Source organism: Streptopelia decaocto, assembly GCF_964273445.1.
Source record: "Streptopelia decaocto genome assembly, chromosome: 26".
In the NCBI taxonomy this organism is placed as follows: Eukaryota; Metazoa; Chordata; class Aves; order Columbiformes; family Columbidae; genus Streptopelia; species Streptopelia decaocto.
The window spans coordinates 457330-474647 of NC_138681.1; the positions used below are offsets into that span (position 1 = coordinate 457330).

The 17318-nt window shown below is 65.8% G+C and overlaps 4 protein-coding genes across 18 annotated transcripts; 2 read left to right on the plus strand and 2 right to left on the minus strand.

Annotated features, from left to right (window-relative positions):
• Nucleotides 1-323: 323 nt before the first annotated feature.
• Nucleotides 324-4889, minus strand: MLLT11 (MLLT11 transcription factor 7 cofactor). Of its 3 annotated transcripts, none has more exons than XM_082073038.1 (2): nt 3407-4889; nt 324-1993 (listed from the first exon to the last, which is right to left on the minus strand). In XM_082073038.1, the coding sequence occupies exon 2, from the start codon at nt 1983-1985 to the stop codon at nt 1719-1721; it is 267 nt and encodes an 88-aa protein (XP_081929164.1). In that variant the 5' UTR covers nt 1986-1993; nt 3407-4889; the 3' UTR covers nt 324-1718. The 3 variants fall into 3 exon arrangements, with proteins under 3 accessions (XP_081929164.1, XP_081929166.1, XP_081929165.1); XM_082073040.1 differs by lacking the exon at nt 3407-4889 and adding an exon at nt 2882-3397; XM_082073039.1 differs by lacking the exon at nt 3407-4889 and adding an exon at nt 2524-3397.
• A 169-nt stretch (nt 4890-5058) lies between these two features.
• On the plus strand, nt 5059-8320 carry CDC42SE1 (CDC42 small effector 1). Of its 2 annotated transcripts, none has more exons than XM_082073036.1 (5): nt 5059-5211; nt 7304-7484; nt 7570-7680; nt 7986-8060; nt 8180-8320. In XM_082073036.1, exons 1-4 carry the CDS (start codon nt 5099-5101, stop codon nt 8055-8057), a joined length of 477 nt encoding a protein of 158 aa, XP_081929162.1. In that variant the 5' UTR covers nt 5059-5098; the 3' UTR covers nt 8058-8060; nt 8180-8320. The 2 variants fall into 2 exon arrangements, with proteins under 2 accessions (XP_081929162.1, XP_081929163.1); XM_082073037.1 differs by lacking the exon at nt 5059-5211 and adding an exon at nt 5857-5998.
• Nucleotides 8321-9368: 1048 nt separating this feature from the next.
• Nucleotides 9369-12643, minus strand: PRUNE1 (prune exopolyphosphatase 1). 2 transcript variants are annotated; one of them, XM_082073034.1, is made up of 8 exons: nt 12488-12643; nt 11563-11667; nt 11288-11493; nt 10919-11103; nt 10685-10843; nt 10490-10584; nt 10250-10408; nt 9369-10011 (listed from the first exon to the last, which is right to left on the minus strand). In XM_082073034.1, exons 1-8 carry the CDS (start codon nt 12524-12526, stop codon nt 9691-9693), a joined length of 1269 nt encoding a protein of 422 aa, XP_081929160.1. In that variant the 5' UTR covers nt 12527-12643; the 3' UTR covers nt 9369-9690. The 2 variants fall into 2 exon arrangements, with proteins under 2 accessions (XP_081929160.1, XP_081929161.1); XM_082073035.1 differs by having other exon boundaries at nt 12519-12594.
• A 153-nt stretch (nt 12644-12796) lies between these two features.
• Nucleotides 12797-17247, plus strand: MINDY1 (MINDY lysine 48 deubiquitinase 1). Of its 11 annotated transcripts, none has more exons than XM_082073028.1 (12): nt 12797-13529; nt 13885-13961; nt 14085-14569; nt 14676-14733; nt 14801-14868; nt 14951-15109; nt 15566-15668; nt 15822-15964; nt 16035-16220; nt 16326-16586; nt 16703-16744; nt 16825-17246. In XM_082073028.1, exons 3-12 carry the CDS (start codon nt 14123-14125, stop codon nt 17038-17040), a joined length of 1683 nt encoding a protein of 560 aa, XP_081929154.1. In that variant the 5' UTR covers nt 12797-13529; nt 13885-13961; nt 14085-14122; the 3' UTR covers nt 17041-17246. The 11 variants fall into 11 exon arrangements, with proteins under 11 accessions (XP_081929154.1, XP_081929155.1, XP_081929157.1 ...); XM_082073029.1 differs by having other exon boundaries at nt 14100-14569; XM_082073031.1 differs by having other exon boundaries at nt 12797-13174.
• Nucleotides 17248-17318: the final 71 nt, after the last annotated feature.

A 17318-nucleotide genomic window follows, 5' to 3' on the forward strand; every position in this document is an offset into this window, starting at 1 on the left:
TCCCCTCCGGGTGCCTTCCTGTCCCGGTTTGGGCTCCCTCAGGGTGCGTTAACCCCCCGGCAGCCCTGACACACTCAGTGCCTGTTCTGAGGTAAACATGACACCCTGAGGCCTCTTACTTCGACCCTGGGGCCTCTTTCTTCTCTAGGGTTCGTCTGAGACGTTTCCCTGTGGGGTTTGGAAGAGCTGAAGTTTAAATAATAGCCTTAATGCTCTTAAGTTATAATAATCCCTTAGGCTTAGTTTTTTTCCACGCTTAAACCCTCCGTGTCATTTGCAAAGACACAGGTACGTGTTCTCAAGTCAGTTCTCAGCTCAACATAAAGACTTAAAGCAATTTAATGGCAAATTACGGAAATAACTCGATGTTAGTTTACATGGATTTGTTTTTGAAGTGTCCACAGGAATGCGTATGCTTTCAAATCATTTTATTTAAAGTCTCGTAATAAATACTTCTCCTGGGGGTTTTCAAACAGCTCTGCGTAGGAGAATTAACAACGTTTCGGTTCGGAGTCGGCAGGTTTGGGGTTTCCGCGCTCCCTTGCTAGGATACAGTGCCGATTTTTTGCAATATTTACCTATTTTGGGCACTGTTTAAGTCCCCCCAGCCACGTTCCCCAACTCTTAGGGCAGTTTTGGACACTCCACATCAAATCAAACCCAAAAAAAGCGCGTTCAAGACGACAAACCGGCCGCGTTCGCCCTCCCAGAAAACGATATTGGGGGGAAAAGCTGTTTAAAAGCCAAAAGTGATCCAGGGTTGTTTGGTGGGTGGGCGGTTGGTTTGTTTAGAGACGATGCTCGGAAACAAACCTCGACCCGTGGAGAGCGCGGCGGGAGCCTCCCACAGGCAGCGCGGCCGGGGGGACGCGGCGCGTTCCGCTGTGATTTGTAAAGGGGATGATTCATTGGGTGGGTAACCAAAAAGCTTTCATTCCGGGGCGAGACCAAACTGAATTCTCTGTTTTACGTTGCAGCTCAGCCCCGTTGCCCCCAGACCCCGCGATGGGCACGGCCCCGGTCCCAGCCCGGAGTCACACCTGGGCAGAGCACGCGAGGGGAATAGCGGAGGAAAATCGCATTTTGGGCAGTGAACATCCAGCCTTGAGCCCACCGAGCGGGATCGCAGGTTTCCGTGGGTATTTACCCCCCTGGCCATTGTTTCTGCTGCTTGGGCTCCAGCCACAAGGCTCGAGGAGGTGTATTTGGAGACAGAGGTTCGTGCCTCTTCCACCGTCATTATCCCCAGCGGAAGTTAAAGGGGCGAAGCGGCTTTTGGAGAAACTGGGCCAGGGAAGCGCAAATGGAGACGATTCCCGCCGGTCCCGCGCCGCTCCCTGTGCACAAATGGGTTCATTTGAAAAGAAAAACAGGTGAGAAATGAGCACAAACGCGCGTCCCGGAGCACGGGGACACGTGTGGGGTGGCAGCAACCCCCAGCACCTTCCCGGGGAAATCTGGGGGCTGTTTGTTGCCCTCTCCCCTCGGATTTGCCCCCCTGCTCGCACTGTTGTGTTTCCAGCTCTACTGCAAGATGAGAAGACAAGAGGGGGAAGGCGGAGAGGGGCCGAAGCTTCGCAGCATTGTGGTGAACGGCTGCGTTAATTAACAACATCAAAAGAACTGCCCAGAAACAACCAAAAATACCCCAACCTCCAAACCCACAACAAAACCGAACCCTCGCGCGCCCAGCAGAGACAGAGAGGGGCCAAGGGGCTTCAAATGAGCTCGAAATCTAAGGAGCTGATGCTGGCGATGGGAGCCCTCCAGAAGTTGAAGCTGTTGAACGGCAGCAGGCCGTCCTCCTCGTCCGGGCCGTCACGGCGGGGCCGGTCCCGCTCGCCGCCCAGCTTGCCCAGCCCCTTGGGCTTGTAGAGGGTCCCGTCGCCGAGCCCCAGCCCCTCCAGCTCCGCCACGTCCAGCCGCGGGATCGGCAGCCGCCAGTAGATGAAGGAGTCGTACTGGCTGCTGATGGTGTCCAGCATTTTCCAGGCTGTGAGGGCAAAGAGGGGAGAGAAGAGGAGGAGAAAAGCTCTTCAGGAGTTGCCCTAAAGCGGCTGGAACAGGTGAAGTGGTATTGACCAAATCCCACGGGGCTGGCCCCAGAAATGAGAGGGGTGTGGGGAGGTTGGGCTCTGGGCTGGGGCTCAGCGCCGGGCTGAGCTCCGCCGCCGGTGTGCTCCACGGCTTTGGGCACAACGCTCGGAGCCGTGATTTGGAGGGGTGGGCAGTGGGATTTGCCCCCCTGTGCCTCAGTTTCCCTACCCGCATAAAGGGGAGGGCGGGAAGGCCAGGGTGGGGGCCACCCCCTTCTCAACCACATCCCCCCACATTCACCCCACACCCGTGGAGTGACATCGGTGTCCCCCCCGCCCTGCTCTGACCAGCATCCAAACGAACCCGTTTTCCACCAAACCATACAAAAGGCTCTTGCCCTTTCCCTGTGCTGAGCCCCCCTGGAGCAGACAGCGACGGGGGTCCCTGCGTGTCCCCACAGCCCCTGTCACCCCCCGTCCCACCCACGTGGCACCGCATCGCCCCGGGGGACTGCAACGGAACGCTCTAGAAGGGGCTGGGAGAAGCATCACTCGGCGTTGCCATCACTCCGTCCGTCTGTCCGTCCGCAGCCGGGGGTGCCGGTGCCGCAGAGCCCCCCCGCAGCCCCGCCCAGCCCCACAGAACGGGAAGTGGCAGCAGGGGCCGCGCGGCCTGCGCTGAGTCACGGCGCTGCCTCGCGTTCCCCGCAGAATTGTGTCAGCGCCCGGCGCTGGCAGCGGAGCGGGGGAAACAAACAGCTTCTCCCAGAAATACCCTCCTTTTCCCCTGATTCCCTGGGTTCCAGCGCTGGGAATCCAAATGCTAAAGGATGATTCAGACATACCTCGAATCACGCCCCCCCGGCTCCCCGTCCGTGCGATGCGCAGTGACCAGCTGCTCAGTTTAAGGTTCTCGGTGCAGCCCAGAGGCTGTGAAAGGCTCCTGTGTCACCCCACACATGAACCGAGCCACAGGGCTTTAAAGAGCCTCCCCGGGGGTATATCCCGGGGAATCTTTCTGCACATTGTTTAACGGTGATGGATGTCATGGACAATGGATTTTAAAGCTCCAAAGTGGGGAAAAGGGAGTTTAGTGACAAGAAATTAAAAAAAATCAAATGTTCAGAAAAGGCAGTTATGGGGAAAAAAATAATAAAGCTCCTGTGTTGCGTGTCACCCCCAAGGAAGAGCATCTCTGGGTCAGCGTGGTCCCCGCGTCCGCGGAGGTGAGAACACACTATCCCCTTAATCCCTGCTGGTTGTTGCTTATGCCCCCCCAAAAAATAATCTGGGGGTGCCAATGCCTCCCTGCACCCAAAGCTCTTCCAAAGCCAAAGCATTCTCTTGCTGCTCGTCCCGCCGCCCCTTACCTGTCAAGGATGGACGGACAGACGGTGTCTTTGTGCCGGGAGGCGTCGCAGCGTGGCTTTTGTCTGCCGGCGCGGCTGGGTCTGCAATGCAGCCCCTCCGAGAAGCCGCGCGATGAATTCCCCTTCGTCATGGGGGGATGATGGAGAAACGAGGCGGATGAGTCAGCGGCTCCCACCCGCGCGGGGGGGAACCTGCGCGCTGGACCCCAGACAGCGATGTGTTAAATCGACTGATGGGAAATTGCCTGCAGTAATTCCTGGCTCACTACGGCTCAGGATTTGGGGTATAACAGACGGTTTTCGGCCTCCAAGGAGGCGGCCAAGGTTTATTTTTACCTGCATGTGAGGAAAGGGTGTCCTGGGCTGTAGGAGGGCGCTTTTGGGTCAAGCAAAAACATCCAGATAAGGAATTTTTGGGTTTTTGTGGCATTGCTGAGTCTGGAGGTGTTTGGTCCTGATGCTGTGTGGGAAAAAATACCTCGTCTTTGTGTCTGGAGCTGGAAATCGGAGGGTGACGCCCAGAGCCGGTGACACCGCCGGGGCTGGGACCCGGGGCCGGGGGCACCTGGCGCAGCCCCTGCCCCCCCTCCCTGGGCTCTGCCCGGGATTAACGTTCCTGGGGGGCTTTAGGAGGGTTTTTTCCTCCCTTTCCTCCCCGCTCCCGGTGCGCAGCTGGTTTCTGCTGGTGCCAAGTCCTTTCGCCAGCGCTGGGCTTGCAGCCGGGCTATTTCTGCCTCCTCCTCCTCCTCTTCTCCCTGCCGGGAGCCAAGAGGATCCCAAGTCCCTGCTCCTAAACAAGCCGGGTTTAGCTCGGCCCCGCCACCGCCCAGAAAATGCCGACCGGGGGCCCGGCGGAGGATGCTGATCCCTCCCGGGGTGTCAAGTGTTTTTGGGGATCCCGAGGATGTGGGGCCCAGCTCAGGCTGGATGGGACCCGTCTGCTTTGGGGTGTCACCTACTGAAAGGGGTGGCTCGTGTCTGACAACCCGAAGTGTGACATCCCTCCCCAAGAGAAGGGACCCGGGGCAGACCCCATAGGCGACACAGCGATACGCCGTGGGGACCCAAATCTCTTCACCGCAGCTTTGGACCCAATGGTTCTGTTTCGGGGGCTGTAGGGGGGACAGTGTCCTCTGGCAGCACAAGAAGCCAAAAAAAAAGGGCTCTTGAGCTGAAACGAGGCCTCAAACACTTGGGGTATTATCAGCCCAGATGGCTCCGGGCAGGCGGGGACAGAGACGCGACTGAGAGGGGACAGTGCCGCCTTGTTCGGGATTGCTGGAGTGGGAGCCGTGGGGACAGTTGGGGTTTGGGGGCTGACGCAGGAGGGGACACCCCAGAGGTGACACCAGCTTGGCTGCTGCCTGGAGCCGTGGGATGGTGCTGGTGGCAGGACCGTGGGCGGTGGCAGGACCGTGGGCGGTGGCAGGACGGTGACGGTGGTGGTGGCAGGACGGTGACGGTGGTGGTGGCAGGACTGCGGGCAGTCCCCCAGGACCCCCAATTCTAGGACCCCCCGGCCATATCGAGACCCCCAACCTTCTGGGACCCCCAGCCCTACCGAGACCCCCCGGAACCCCCAACTTCCCGGGATGCCCCAGCCCTACCAAGATGCCCAGGACCCGCATCCCCGCCGGGCCCCCGAGCCGTTCCGCCCCCAGCCGTGCGGTGCCCGGCGCGGCGGGCCCTGCAATGCCGGCGGTGTCCAGGGTGGGAGCTGGTGCTCCGGGCCGGGCCACGCCTGCCGCTGCGAGCTGGGACCGGCCCGGGACCCGCACCGGGACCCGCACCCGCCAACGGGCCAGGTAACGGGGCCGCACCGGGACCGGCCCCGCGGGAGCCGCGACCCCGCGGGAGCGCCCCCGAAAGCGCCGTGGGAAGGCGGGGGGCACCGGAACGGGAAGGGGGCGGCGGGAGGACCCCCCCTTGCAGCCCCCCGGTCGGAGCGGGGAGTCCTGCCCGGACCCCCAGCGCCACCGGAGCCCCAACCCCACCGGAGCCCCGGGACCCCCAGCCCTGCCGGGACGCCCAACTCCCAACTCTATGGGGACCCCCCGCCCTACCGGGACCCCCAGTTCTACTGGGACCCCCAATTCCACGGGGACCCCCCAGCCCCACCAGGACTTCCCAGCCTTACCAGAACCCCCGAGATCCTCAGCCTTACTGCGACCCCCCAGCCCTGCGGGGACCCCCCAGCCTCAGAGCGACCCCCGGGCCCTGCAGCCCCCCGGGGCCCCCCGTGCGGCGCCCAGCGCCCCGGGTGGCAGCCGGGGCGTCCCACACAAAGGGGCTTCTCCCTCCATGTTGCTGCCTCCTCCGGGGGGTCCCGGGCGCGCAGCTGGGGGGTCCCGGGGCTCTCACCAGCATCCCCCCACACCGCCGTCCCTTCCGACCCCGGGGGACCCCGGTGGGCGGGTGACCCGCAGCGCTGGGGGTCCCGGAGCAGCCCCCCGCCCCCGCCGTGCCCCGCCGGTGACGCAGCCGCCGAGCGGTGCTTTCCCAACCGGGAAGTCATTTTGTGTGTGCCGGCTCGGCTGGGCCTGAGCCGCCGTCCCTGCGCTGCCGCGGCCGGACACAGCGCTCTGCGGGGCGGTGAGTGGGGAGGGGGCACCGAGACCCCCGGGGCGGCCGCGGCCTGTGGGACCCGCCACCGACAGCCGCCCGGAGCCGGGAGAGCGGCCGGTCCGGCCGTCACCTCCGCGGGCGGGGGGACGTGAGCCCCGCGGGTCTGGGGTGGGTGGGGGGGAGGGTCCGAGGGGGGGTCGCGGCGGCTCGAGCCCCTGGGGGTCACCGGGGACTCGCCGGTGGCTCGTCCGAGGCTGAGCGCGCCGGGGGGGCTCCCCAGGGACCCCTCGGTACCGAATGGTGCCGAATTTGGGGGGTGCCCCCTCCGCACGGCTTTTCCGCCGCGGTGCCGGATCCGGGGCGCTGTGCCGGGGGCTCCGGCAGCCTCGTTTCCTAAGGAAATGGGGCTAGGAAGAAACCCCCCCCGTCCGTCTGTCCGGTGCGGCCCGGGGGTGCCGGTCCGCGGGTCTGGCCCGGGCACAGCCCCGGTTTCCGCCACCCCGGACGTGTCACAACCTGCCCCTCGGCACCGCTCGCCGGGGGCTGCGCGGCAGGCGGCCCGAGTTCGGGGGTCAGCGCCCCGTGTGGGGGTGCGGGCGGCCGCGGGCCCCGCTCCTCCCCGCGCGGGCAGGAAGCGCCGCCGCCGCGGCCCTTGGCCCATCCGGTGCGGCCGGCGCGGGGCAGAGGAACGGCTCTTCCTGTTTGCCGGCGGCCGGGCGGCCAACTGCGGCCGAGCTCGCCGTGCCGGCCCCGCCGCGACCAGCCCGGGGCCGCGCCGCTGGCGCCGGCTGCGCTCGCCCTCCGCGGGCGGTGAGTGCCGTGCGCGCGCCGGGCGCTGGGGCACCGGGATGTGTGTCTGGCCTTGACGGGAGGAAGCACCAATTTGGGGGTGCACCCTCTTTCCACACCCTCTGCCTACCCAGCTTTGCCTGCCCCCCGCCGGGTCGGGGCGGTTTTGGGGCAGAGTCCCCGGTTTATTCTGTTTTTCCCCTCCGTCTGCCTTTGAGCCGGAGCGGAAGAGCCAAACCTCCGGCCTCTTTTCGGAAAGGCCGGGATATTTATAGCTGCCTGGCTCAGGGAGCTGGGATTTGCCGTGGCCGCCTCTGTCCCCCCATCCTGCCGCAGCATCCCGTCCTGCGCCGGGGGGCGGGACAGCTCCTCTGGGGGGGTGTGAGATGCCCCGGGGTCCCTGGGGGTCTCTGGGTGACGCTGGGGGTCCCCTGAGCGTCTCTGTCTCTGCTCAGCCGGTGGGAAGTGGATTTGGGGTTGATTTGGGGGCTCAGGACTCTGGATATCTCTCCCCCCCATTCCAACCCGCTCTGCCTCCCCCAGGTCCATCCCCACCGGCTCAGCCACCCCAACCAGGTCCCCCACCCGTCCCCATGGAGTGACCCCGTGCGGGGGTCTCTGCACCGGCGCAGCCCCCCGGCAGGGCGGGAAGCTGGACGCCACCGCGAATATGAGCGACTTCTGGCACAAGCTGGGCTGCTGCGTCGTGGAGAAGCCACAGCCCGTGAGTACCATCAGCCTGGCCGGTTCGGTGGTTGGGGTCCCGGGGCCGTGGGTTCGGGGGTCTGACGGCCTCGGTCCGCTTGCAGAAGAAGAGGAGGAGGCGGATCGACCGCTCCATGATCGGGGAGCCCATGAACTTCGTGCACCTGACGCACATCGGCTCTGGAGACATGGCCGCGGGAGAAGACCTGCCCATGGTACGCGGCCCGCGCGGGGGGACGGGTGTCACTGCTGGGTGACAAGTCTCAGGGCAGCCTTGTGTTTGGGACACAGATCTTATGCTTGGGTGGTGGGACAGCCCAGCTGGGTGGTGGGATGGCCCAGTGGGGTGACAGGATGGCCCAGCTGGGTGACGGGATGGCCCAGTTGGGTGACGGGATGGCGCAGTGGGGCGGTGGGACAGCCCAGTTGGGTGACGGGATGGCGCAGTTGGGTGACGGGATGGCGCAGTGGGGCGGTGGGTCCCGCAGCGGTGACGCCCATCTCGGTGCCCTCCCCGCAGAGCGGTGCCGTCCAGGAGATGAGGTCCAAGGGCGGCCGGGAGCGACAGTGGAGCAGCTCCCGCGTCTTGTAGCATGTGAGTACACGGCCCTGAGCGCCATCTCTGCCCCCGCCGCAGCACCGCCGCTAATTAACGCACCCAAACGAGCCCCTGCCTGTGCGGGTCCCTCACCCGGCCTCTCTTGGACCTTGCAGATTCCTGGCTTTTTCAGCCCAAACTTGAACTGCCTGATCCCCCAACCGGAGGAGGAGCCGACCTCGAGTGCTTTAACCCCGCGGCAATTTCTGCAGAGCCATCCTCGCCCGGCTCCCGGTGGCTTTTGGCTGTGTCCCCCCGGCAAATCCCCGCGTCCCGGGGACATCGGGTTGGTGACAACGGCCCCCGCCTCGCGCACGACCAGGATCTCAGCCACAGGGACGCAGCCGCCCTCCCGGAGCCGCCGGGCACAGCCCAGATGTGCCAAATCCTGCCCGTTTTCCCTCATTTCCACGCCGGCATCCCCCGTGGGCCCCCGGTGCCTCGGTTTCCCTGCGGCATCCCAGCGAGGCCGGTCCCGCTGCTGCGGCTGCTTCGGTGCCCTCCCGGAAAGGCGCAGAAGAGCAAAACCGGGACTAAACCCCAACGCTTCAATGCAAAACCGGGATTAAACCGTGATGCTTCGGCGTCTCACCAGCAGCAGCTCAGCGCCGAAACCACCACTGAGCCCACGGTGCTTCCAGCCGGCGTTTCCACCCCCGGTAAACCACCACCTTTCTTCTTTTTTAGGATATATATTGTTTTTTAAGCTCAAAAACCCAGCTCAGCGGCCTCCACCGCCTCGGAGGCAGGACCGCGGTGGGGATCTGCGCCGGGGTTTCACCGGCACCGGCCGAGGCAGGACGGGGCCCGACCCGAGGAGGGGCGTGGGCTCCCGAATTCGGGTGCGGGTGTATATAATTTAAATAGCGCCGGGATTAAATATTAAATGGCACGTGCCGGGCACCGCGGCCGGGGGCAGCGGCTGCTGCCGCGCTCCACGCCGGCCGCTCCTGCGCGGCGCCGGGTTGGCCACCCTGCGGCACGCTCGGTGTTGGGAAGCGAGTGCCGATGCTTGGTTTGGTTTTCCCTCCCCTGGGAAATAAACACCCCCCCTTGAAATAAACCCCTCGTGCTGCCCCAGGACGCGTCCACCAGCGGCTCCTGCCAAATTTGCCAGGAGAAGCTGAGATCCCACCCCAGCCACGTCCTTTGTCCTCCCGTGGGTGCTCGGGGAGCGCTTTGGCCCCCGGAAAAGAGGGGGTGCCCCCCAGGGATGCCACGGGGAGGGTGGGGGCTGCGCCGAGCACCCCCGGGTGAACCAGCCAGTGCCAGACCCATTGTGAAAGAGAAGCTGAGAGCCAAAAGTGGAAGAAGTGAGGGAAGTTTAATCCTCGGAGCACGCGGGTGACAGCCCTGGGCTGGTGTGGGTCTGGACCCCCGCCCAGGGACCCCACAGCCCCCAAAGGGAGGGAGAATGGCAAGAACTCAACCACCCCATTAAGTGGGTGCTGTCGTGGCCCCCCAAAAACCCACCTGGGGGACCAAACCCCTCGGGGCCATTGGGGAGCCCGTCGGGGGGCTAATTGCACCAAAGACTCATCTCCATTAGAGCTGAGCTCTAACGAAGGCGGCTGCAGCCCCCCCATGCCCAGGGAACCCCCCCGTCCTTTTGTGCGCCCCAAAACCCTCATTTAGGGGAGCCGGGGGGCTGCCCCGCGGCGATGCGGCTGACCCTCTCCAGGACATCCTGGGGACAGAGGGGCGGCACGGCCTGCGCCAGGGGACATTCCTCCACCAGGCTGTTCATGGGGGTGGGCGGCGGGACCACCTCGTCCTCCGGCGCCCCCGCGGGCCCCGGCGCCCCCAGGGCTGCCCGCAGGACCGGCAGCACCTTCTTGCGCGACGCCAGCGCGTTGCCCTGCGCGTAGGTGGCCACGCAGGGCCAGGGGCTCGCCAGGGGCTGGAGCTGCAGGGACGGCGACGTCTCCTCCTCCAGCGCCCGGCACACCTGCGGCGGAGCGCGGCGGCTGGGACCCCGGGACCCCCAAAACCAGGGCATTTCAGGGCAAACCCAAGTGCCTCCCTCCAGCCCCCCCAAATTGGAGATTTCAGGGCAAACCCAAGTGCTGCAGCTCAGAACTGCCCCAGACCCCCAGAATCGGGGGACTTTGGAGCAAATCCCAGCGCCACGGCAGGGACCGCCACGCAGGACCCGCAGGGCGAGGGTCGCGGTGTCCCCCACTCACGGCGCTGCGGAGGGCCTCTCGCTGGCTGTAGACAGCAAGCTGCCGCGCGGGCTCGTTCCGTTCGTTAAAAGAGATGGTCATGGCCACCAGCCCCGCGTAGCCCCGAGCCCGGCAGAACGCCTCCAGCTCCGGCAGCAAGCCGGGCCGGCGCAGGAACGTCTGCAGGGGAGACAGGCGCTGGTGCCACCCCGCCGTCCCCGCGTGTCACCCCGTGCCTCAGTTTCCCCCACCCGGCCTCACCTCCAGGTCCACGTAGATGGCGCTGACGGCGAGGAGCAGCTCGTCGCTGGACAGGACCTTGAGGTCCTTCCGCAGCATCTGCTCCGTCGTCAGCCCTGCGAGGCGAGAGGGGCCGAGCGTGAGCCCCTGGGGACACGTCCTTGTCCCCAAGGAGGGGGGTTTGTCCCAGTTTGCTCCCAGTGAGACCCCCCAGACCTGAGACGTCGAACTTGGCCGCTTGCAGGGCTTGGAAGATGGTGTCACGGGCGGGCAGCTCGGGGAACCTCTCCTCGAGCAGGGACACGCACGCCACGTCCCTGGGCGTCACCTTGCCGGCCGCCGGGCTCAGGTTGACGCAGTCCAGGAGGATGGTGCCTGGAGGGGACAACGGGGGGACCGTCAGTCGTCACCGTCCCCCTCGCTGGGGTTGCGAGGGCCGCCCGTCCTCACCGTGCAGCAGCGCGGCCGTGGGTCCGTCCAGCACGCCCGGGGGACCCTGCGCGATGCGCTCGGTCACCAGGGTGGCGCAGGAGCCCACCGGCTCCGCCGTCACCCGGCAGCCGGGCGCCCGGTCCCGCTCCAGGGGCCGGTGATCCAGCACCTCCACCACGGCCTCTTCCAGGGCGGCGTCGGCGCTGGCGGGCGAGACGGGCAGGGTGAGACCCCGGGGCGCCACGCGGCACCCCGGCACATCCCGGAAGCCCCTTTTTGTTCCTCTGCTACCCTAAAAACACCCCGGGGAAGGGAAAGATTTTACCCACCCCGGGCCAAATCCCAGCTGGGTGGCCCCGGCTGTGCCCGCGTCCCCTCCCGGCTCACCCGGGCAGGACGTGGTGATCGACCAGCGTCAGGGCCAGCAGCCCGGCGCGGTGCAGCCCCCCCAGGTCGATCTCGTCCCGAAAGACGAGGGCGGCGGCGGGGACGCCCTGTTCCCGCAGCAGGAACGTCGTCTCCGTGCGCAGCGCGAAGTCGGCGCGGGGGATGTTCAGCACCGGGACGAAGGCGGCTGCGGGCGCCGGGGCCGTCTGCGGCGGGTGACAGCGCTGAGCCGTGTCCCCAGCGCCACCCTTGGCCCCCAGCGCAGTTTGTCTCACCTTCGCCAGGAAATACGCCAGGGCCAGGGCCGAGACGGTGGAGTCCAGGTCGCAGGCCTCGTTGCCCATCACCACGTGGATCTCGCGGTGGTGCCGGATGTTCTCCTGCCGGGGCAGGTGACATTCGCACGTCCCCGTCCCCAAAAGCCCCCGAGCCTGTCCCTTCCCCTCGAGGGGACCCAGAGCTGCCACCCCCATGTGCCACCCCTCTCCCAACCCTGGGCAACCGGTCCCTTGGGACGAGACCTGCCCAGGAGCCATTTCTGGCACAAAAACGTCACATTTTGGGGCACGTGCGTGAAAATGGGGCCCTGGGGAGAAAGGGACAACCCAGCTCTGCCACGGCGGGGACAGGGACCCTCCTGTTTCAACCCCAGATCCACGTGGTTTTCCAGAAGCACGTTTCGGGCTGGCCACCCCCAAAACACCACGTTTCACCCCTTTGCTTCTTGCCTGCAGCAGCAGGAAATATATCCCCCGTGTCCCCCCCCACATCCCGCGTCCCCATCCCGTCACACTCGAGGGAGCGTGTCACTTGTTCGGTGACAATCGTTTGATGCTGTAACCCAGATTCGCTCCTTTATTCCGTGTTGTAAATAACCGAGAGCCGCCTGCGGCACCGGCCCCGCGCCCGGCTGGGACGGGGTGCTGGGATCCCCGCTGTGGAACCGGCTTTGGGGTGTCCTGGCACTGAGTCCCCCTGCACCCCAATTCCCCGGGCGCCCAGTTCCCCTGCACCCCCGTCCCCTTGTGCCCTGCTTTTCCCTGCACCCCAATCCCCCTGCACCCCAGTCCCCTGGGTGCTCATCTCCCCCTGCACCCCGAGTTCCCTGTACCCCTCTTTTCCCTGCATCCATCTCCCCCTGCACCCCAATTCCCTGGGCGCCCAGCTCCCCCCGCACCCCGGTCCCCCCGGCCCCGCTACCTGCAGCGCCGCCCGGTTCCCCTCCACGAACCGCTGCATAACGGCGCCGATCCGCGCCCCGACCCGCCCGGCCCCGCCCAGCGCGCTCCGGCCCGGTTCAACAACGCGGTACCGCCCGTTCAACCCGGTACCGCCCGCACGGCCCCGCCCCCTGTCACACCGCGGGGCGTGGCCTCGCGCGTGCGCTGCCGGGAACGGGGCGTGGCTGCGAAGGGGCGTGGTTGCGAAGGGGCGTGGCTGTGAGGGGCGTGGTGCTTCGCCGCTGGCCCCGCCCCTTTCCCGGGATTTCGCGCCGGCGGGGCTGGGGGCCGCAGTGAGTGGGAGGGGGGTGACACCCCAAACCCCCGACACAACAAGCCCTCTGACACCCCCAAGGCCCCCGACACCCCCAAGCCCCCCCCAAAACCCCCCAACAGCCCCAGGTGGGCCGTGCCCCGCCCCGACTTTCTGCCCCCCCAGGGTGGCGTCGCCCCATCCCGACTGGTAACTAGTTCTGGTAACTAGTTCCCGGTGACCAGTGACCGGGAGCAGCCGCCCCCCCCGGCTCCTCCTCCTCCCCGGCGCAGCCCGGCGGGCGGGGACAGCGGCAGCGCAGCCGCGGAGCGCACGGACCACGGGGAAAAACGGGAAAAACGGGAAAAACAGCGGCGGAAAGGAGGCAAACGAGCGCAAAGAGACCGGGAAAAGGTAAAAGGAAGCGCTAAAGGAGGAAAAAGAAGGGGAAAAGGAGGAATAAAGGAAGAAGAAGGATTAAAGAAGGGAAAAGGATTAAAGAAGGGAAAAGGAGGATTAAAGAAGGAAAAAGGACGGGGAAAGGAGGAAAGAAGGAGGCAACAAGGAGCAAAAGAGAGTAAAAAGGAGCAATAAAGAAGGAAAAAGAGGGATAAAGAAGGAAAAAGAGGAAAGAGGAGTAAAAAGGAGGAATAAAGGAAAAGGAATAAAGAAGGAAAAGGAGGAAAAAGAAGGAAAAGGAGACAAGGATAAAACTCAGGAAAACAGAAGGGACAAGGAGAAGGAGGGAGCGGCGGCAACGCGGCCCCAGGTACGGGGGGGCGGGGGGGGCGGCCGCGGTTTGGGGGGTTTGGGGCGGTTCCAGCCTATATATGTATTTATTTATCTGGTTGTTGACAGTATCCGCGTGCCTGTCAGGAGCGTCTCTCCGTTGTTTCTTTGGTTAGCAACACTATTTACCTGTAGAGCTACTTACCTGTCAGGAGTATTCGTTTATTTACTATTTATCGATCAATATGGTTTTATCTCACAAGTATTTATTTACTTATTTCTCTGTTTGTCTCTGTGATACTTGTTTATTGTCATTATTTAATAGTAATAGCCAAAAAGCCAGATTTTCCACGTCTCCTGACTATTTCAAAGCCAAACTTTCAAAATCTCTTTAGCATTTCGACGCCAAAGTTTCCGATTCACTTGCCTGTTTTATTTCCCAAATCTCTCTGCGGGAGCATTCCACTAATATGTATGTATTTTTTTCTTGAAATCCGTGTTTTCCCCCCTCGGGGAGACGTTTGGGACGCGGCTGTTCCTGGGCTAATCCGTGTATTATTTTCCTGGACTAATACATGTATTTTTTTCCTGAAAGCCCCGTTTTTAGCAGGTTTGGGATGCGGCTGCTCCCACATGGACCCAGCGCATCCCCAGGGGCCCGATCCTGAGGGTCCCATGGAGCCGCCACCTGAGCAGGACAGAGGGACATCGGGGGACAAAGGGACCCCCCAGCCCCCGGGGGAGGTTGGGGGGGGCTCAGAGGTGCCTCCCCCCCCCGCCGTGGGGCAGGGCGGCTGCGCCCCACATCCCCCCCCCAACGAGCATCCACAGGACGAGGCTCCGGAGCCGCGAAGCGCAGAGGACGGGGTGTCCCCAGCGGGTCCCCGCGCTGCCGCGGGGGGGGCGACGTCCCCAGCTGAGCCCCCCCCGGCCCGGAGCCCCGCTCGGGACGCGGAGGAGGATTTCTATTGCGTGAAGTGGATTGACTGGAAGGGGGAGCGCACGCCCGTGGTCACGCAGAGCGCCAACGGGCCCTGCCCGCTCCTGGCCCTCATGAACGTGCTGCTGCTGCGCTGGAAGGCAGGTGGCTTCGGGGGGGCCTGCGGCCTTGGGGGTCCAGCCTCAGCCCCCCCAGTTCACAAGGGGAAGGGCCGGGGGACTGTCCCCGACCTCTCTGCGCCCCCAGGTGAAGCTGCCGCCGCAGAAGGAGGTGATCACGGCCGAGGAGCTGATGGCACATTTGGGTGAGGCCCCGGGGTCCCTGTCCCGGGGGGTCCCCGCGCGCGGGGGGGCTGACGCGCTGCCTTGCAGGGGACTGCATCCTGTCCACGCAGCCGCCCCGCGAGCCGGCCGAGGGGCTGCAGCTCAACTTCCAGCAGGTGAGAGCCCGGCCCCCGACAGCCGCCCCGGGGAGCGCGGGGCCGGGGCAGCTCCCCGCAAACCCCGCTCTGTGCTCCCCAGAACATCAGCGACTCCATGACGGTGCTCCCCAAGCTCGCGACGGGGCTGGACGTCAACGTGCGGTTCACGGGCGTCTCGGACTTCGAGTACACGCCCGAGTGCATCGTGTTCGACCTGCTGAACGTGCCGCTGTACCACGGCTGGCTGCTGGACCCGCAGGTGGGCGCGCCGCCCCGGGGGCTCCGGGACAGGGACGCGGGGCCGGGCCGGAGCTGGAGGGCGCGGAGCAGGCGGCCCGGAGGGGCTGGGGGGGCCTTGTCCCTGGAAATGGTCACGGTCGGGTTGGAGGGGGCTTTGAGGAGCCTGGTCTGGTGGAAGGTGTCGCTGCCCACGGCAGGAGGTTGGACCTTTGGTGACATTTGAAGGTCCCTTCCAACCCAAACCCGTCGGTGATGCCGTTGAGGAACCTCACCTGGTGGGCAGTGTCGCACCCCGTGGCAAAGGGGGGGGTCTCAATGGCTTTTGAAACCCTTTGGTGGCGGGTCCTTCCCCATGGCGGGGGCCACCACCTTGGCTTCCTGGAGGTCCCTGTGGTGGCTGGAGGAGGCTGTGACTGAACCAAGCCCTGGTCCCGGTGTCCCCACGCCCTGCGGTGACAGCCCTGTCCCCCGGCAGAGCCCCGAGCTCGTCCGCGCCGTGGGCAAGCTGAGCTACAACCAGCTGGTGGAGAAGATCATCACCTGCAAACAGGCCAGCGACTCCGGGCTGCTGAGCGAAGGTAACGGCGCCGCGCGGCCCCCCCCGCGCCGGGCGGCACCTCGTCCCACGCGCCGTGTCACCTCGTCCCACGCGCCGTGTCACCTCGTCCCACGCGCCGTGTCACCTCGTCCCACGCGCCGTGTCACCTCGTCCCACGCGCCGTGTCACCCAGGGCTGGCGGCCGAGCAGTTCCTGGAGGCCACGGCGTCGCAGCTGACGGTGCACGGGCTGTGCGAGCTGGCGGCCGCCGTGCCCGAGGGCGAGCTCAGCGTCTTCTTCCGCAACAACCACTTCAGCACCATGATCAAGCACAAGGTGCGGCCCCCGGCCCCGCGGAGCCCCCCCCGCGCTGGCAGGGGCCGACTGTCCCCCCGTCCCCTCCCAGGGCCACCTGTACCTGCTGGTGACGGACCAGGGCTTCCTGCGGGAGGACGGCGTGGTCTGGGAGACCCTGCACAGCGTGGACGGCGACAGCTGCTTCTGCGACACCGAGTTCCGCCCCAGCCACGCGCACGGGGGGGCCGCGGCCGCCCCCCCGGGACACCGGCTGCAGCAGAGACAGGTGGACCAGGTGGGACACGCGGGGCAGCTGGGGACACACAGGTCCCAGCTGGGGTCACTGCAGGTTTGGAGCCCATGTGCTGAGCCCCCCCCGTTTCTGTGTGTCCCCCTCCAGGATTACATGATCGCGCTGTCCCTGCAGCAGGGGGGAGGACAGGACCCCTCGGTGCTGAGTGACCTGGAGCTGGCGCGGCAGCTGCAGCAGGAGGAGTATCAGCATCAGCACCCCCAGCACCCCCAGCACCCCCACCCGCAGCACCAGGGCCCAGCGCAGGTATCGGGGGGTCTGGGTGCTTCCCACCCCCTGCCCAGCCCCGCTGCTCCCGGGGGGTGGCGGTGTCCCCGGGGGGTAGTGGTGTCCCCTGGGCGGGTGGCAGTGTCCGCGGGGGGTGACGGTGTCCCCTGGGGTGGTAGTGGTGTCCCCTGGGCGGGTGGCAGTGTCCGCGGGGGGTGGCGGTGTCCCCGGGGGGTGACGGTGTCCCCGGGGGGTAGTGGTGTCCCCTGGGCGGGTGGCGGTGTCCGCGGGGGGTGACGGTGTCCCCTGGGGTGGTAGTGGTGTCCCCTGGGCGGGTGACGGTGTCCCCGGGGGGTGACGGTGTCCCCTGGGGGGGTAGTGGTGTCCCCCAAGGGGTGGCGGCATCCCCGGGGGGTCTCTGCCCCCCATCCCCAATTCCTGCCCCCCAGGCCCGTGCGCCGCGGAGGCAGCGGCAGAAGCCGGATCTGGACTGTGTCCTGCTGTAGGACCCCTGGGGGGTCCCTGCCGTGCCCCCCCAGCTCCCGGCCGTGTGACCCCCCGGGGGACCCCTGGGGACAGGGACACACACGCATGAGGGGGTGTCCCTGCCCCCCCCGCCGGGACCACCCGAACCGTCCCAGTGGCCTTAACGCGGGGGTGTGACCCACCCGGGGGTCCCAGCGCTCGGTCCCTGCTCCGAGACGTGGGGGACACACGTCTGGGGGGACACCCCCCCGCCTCCAAAATGTGGCCTTAGCCCTTGGCAAATAAAGGACTTGTCCCCACACACATGGGTCCGGCTGTCTGACACCCGGGGGGGCCCTGCGCCCCACGGACACGCGGGTTTGGGGGGGCTTGCAGGGACTTGAGGGG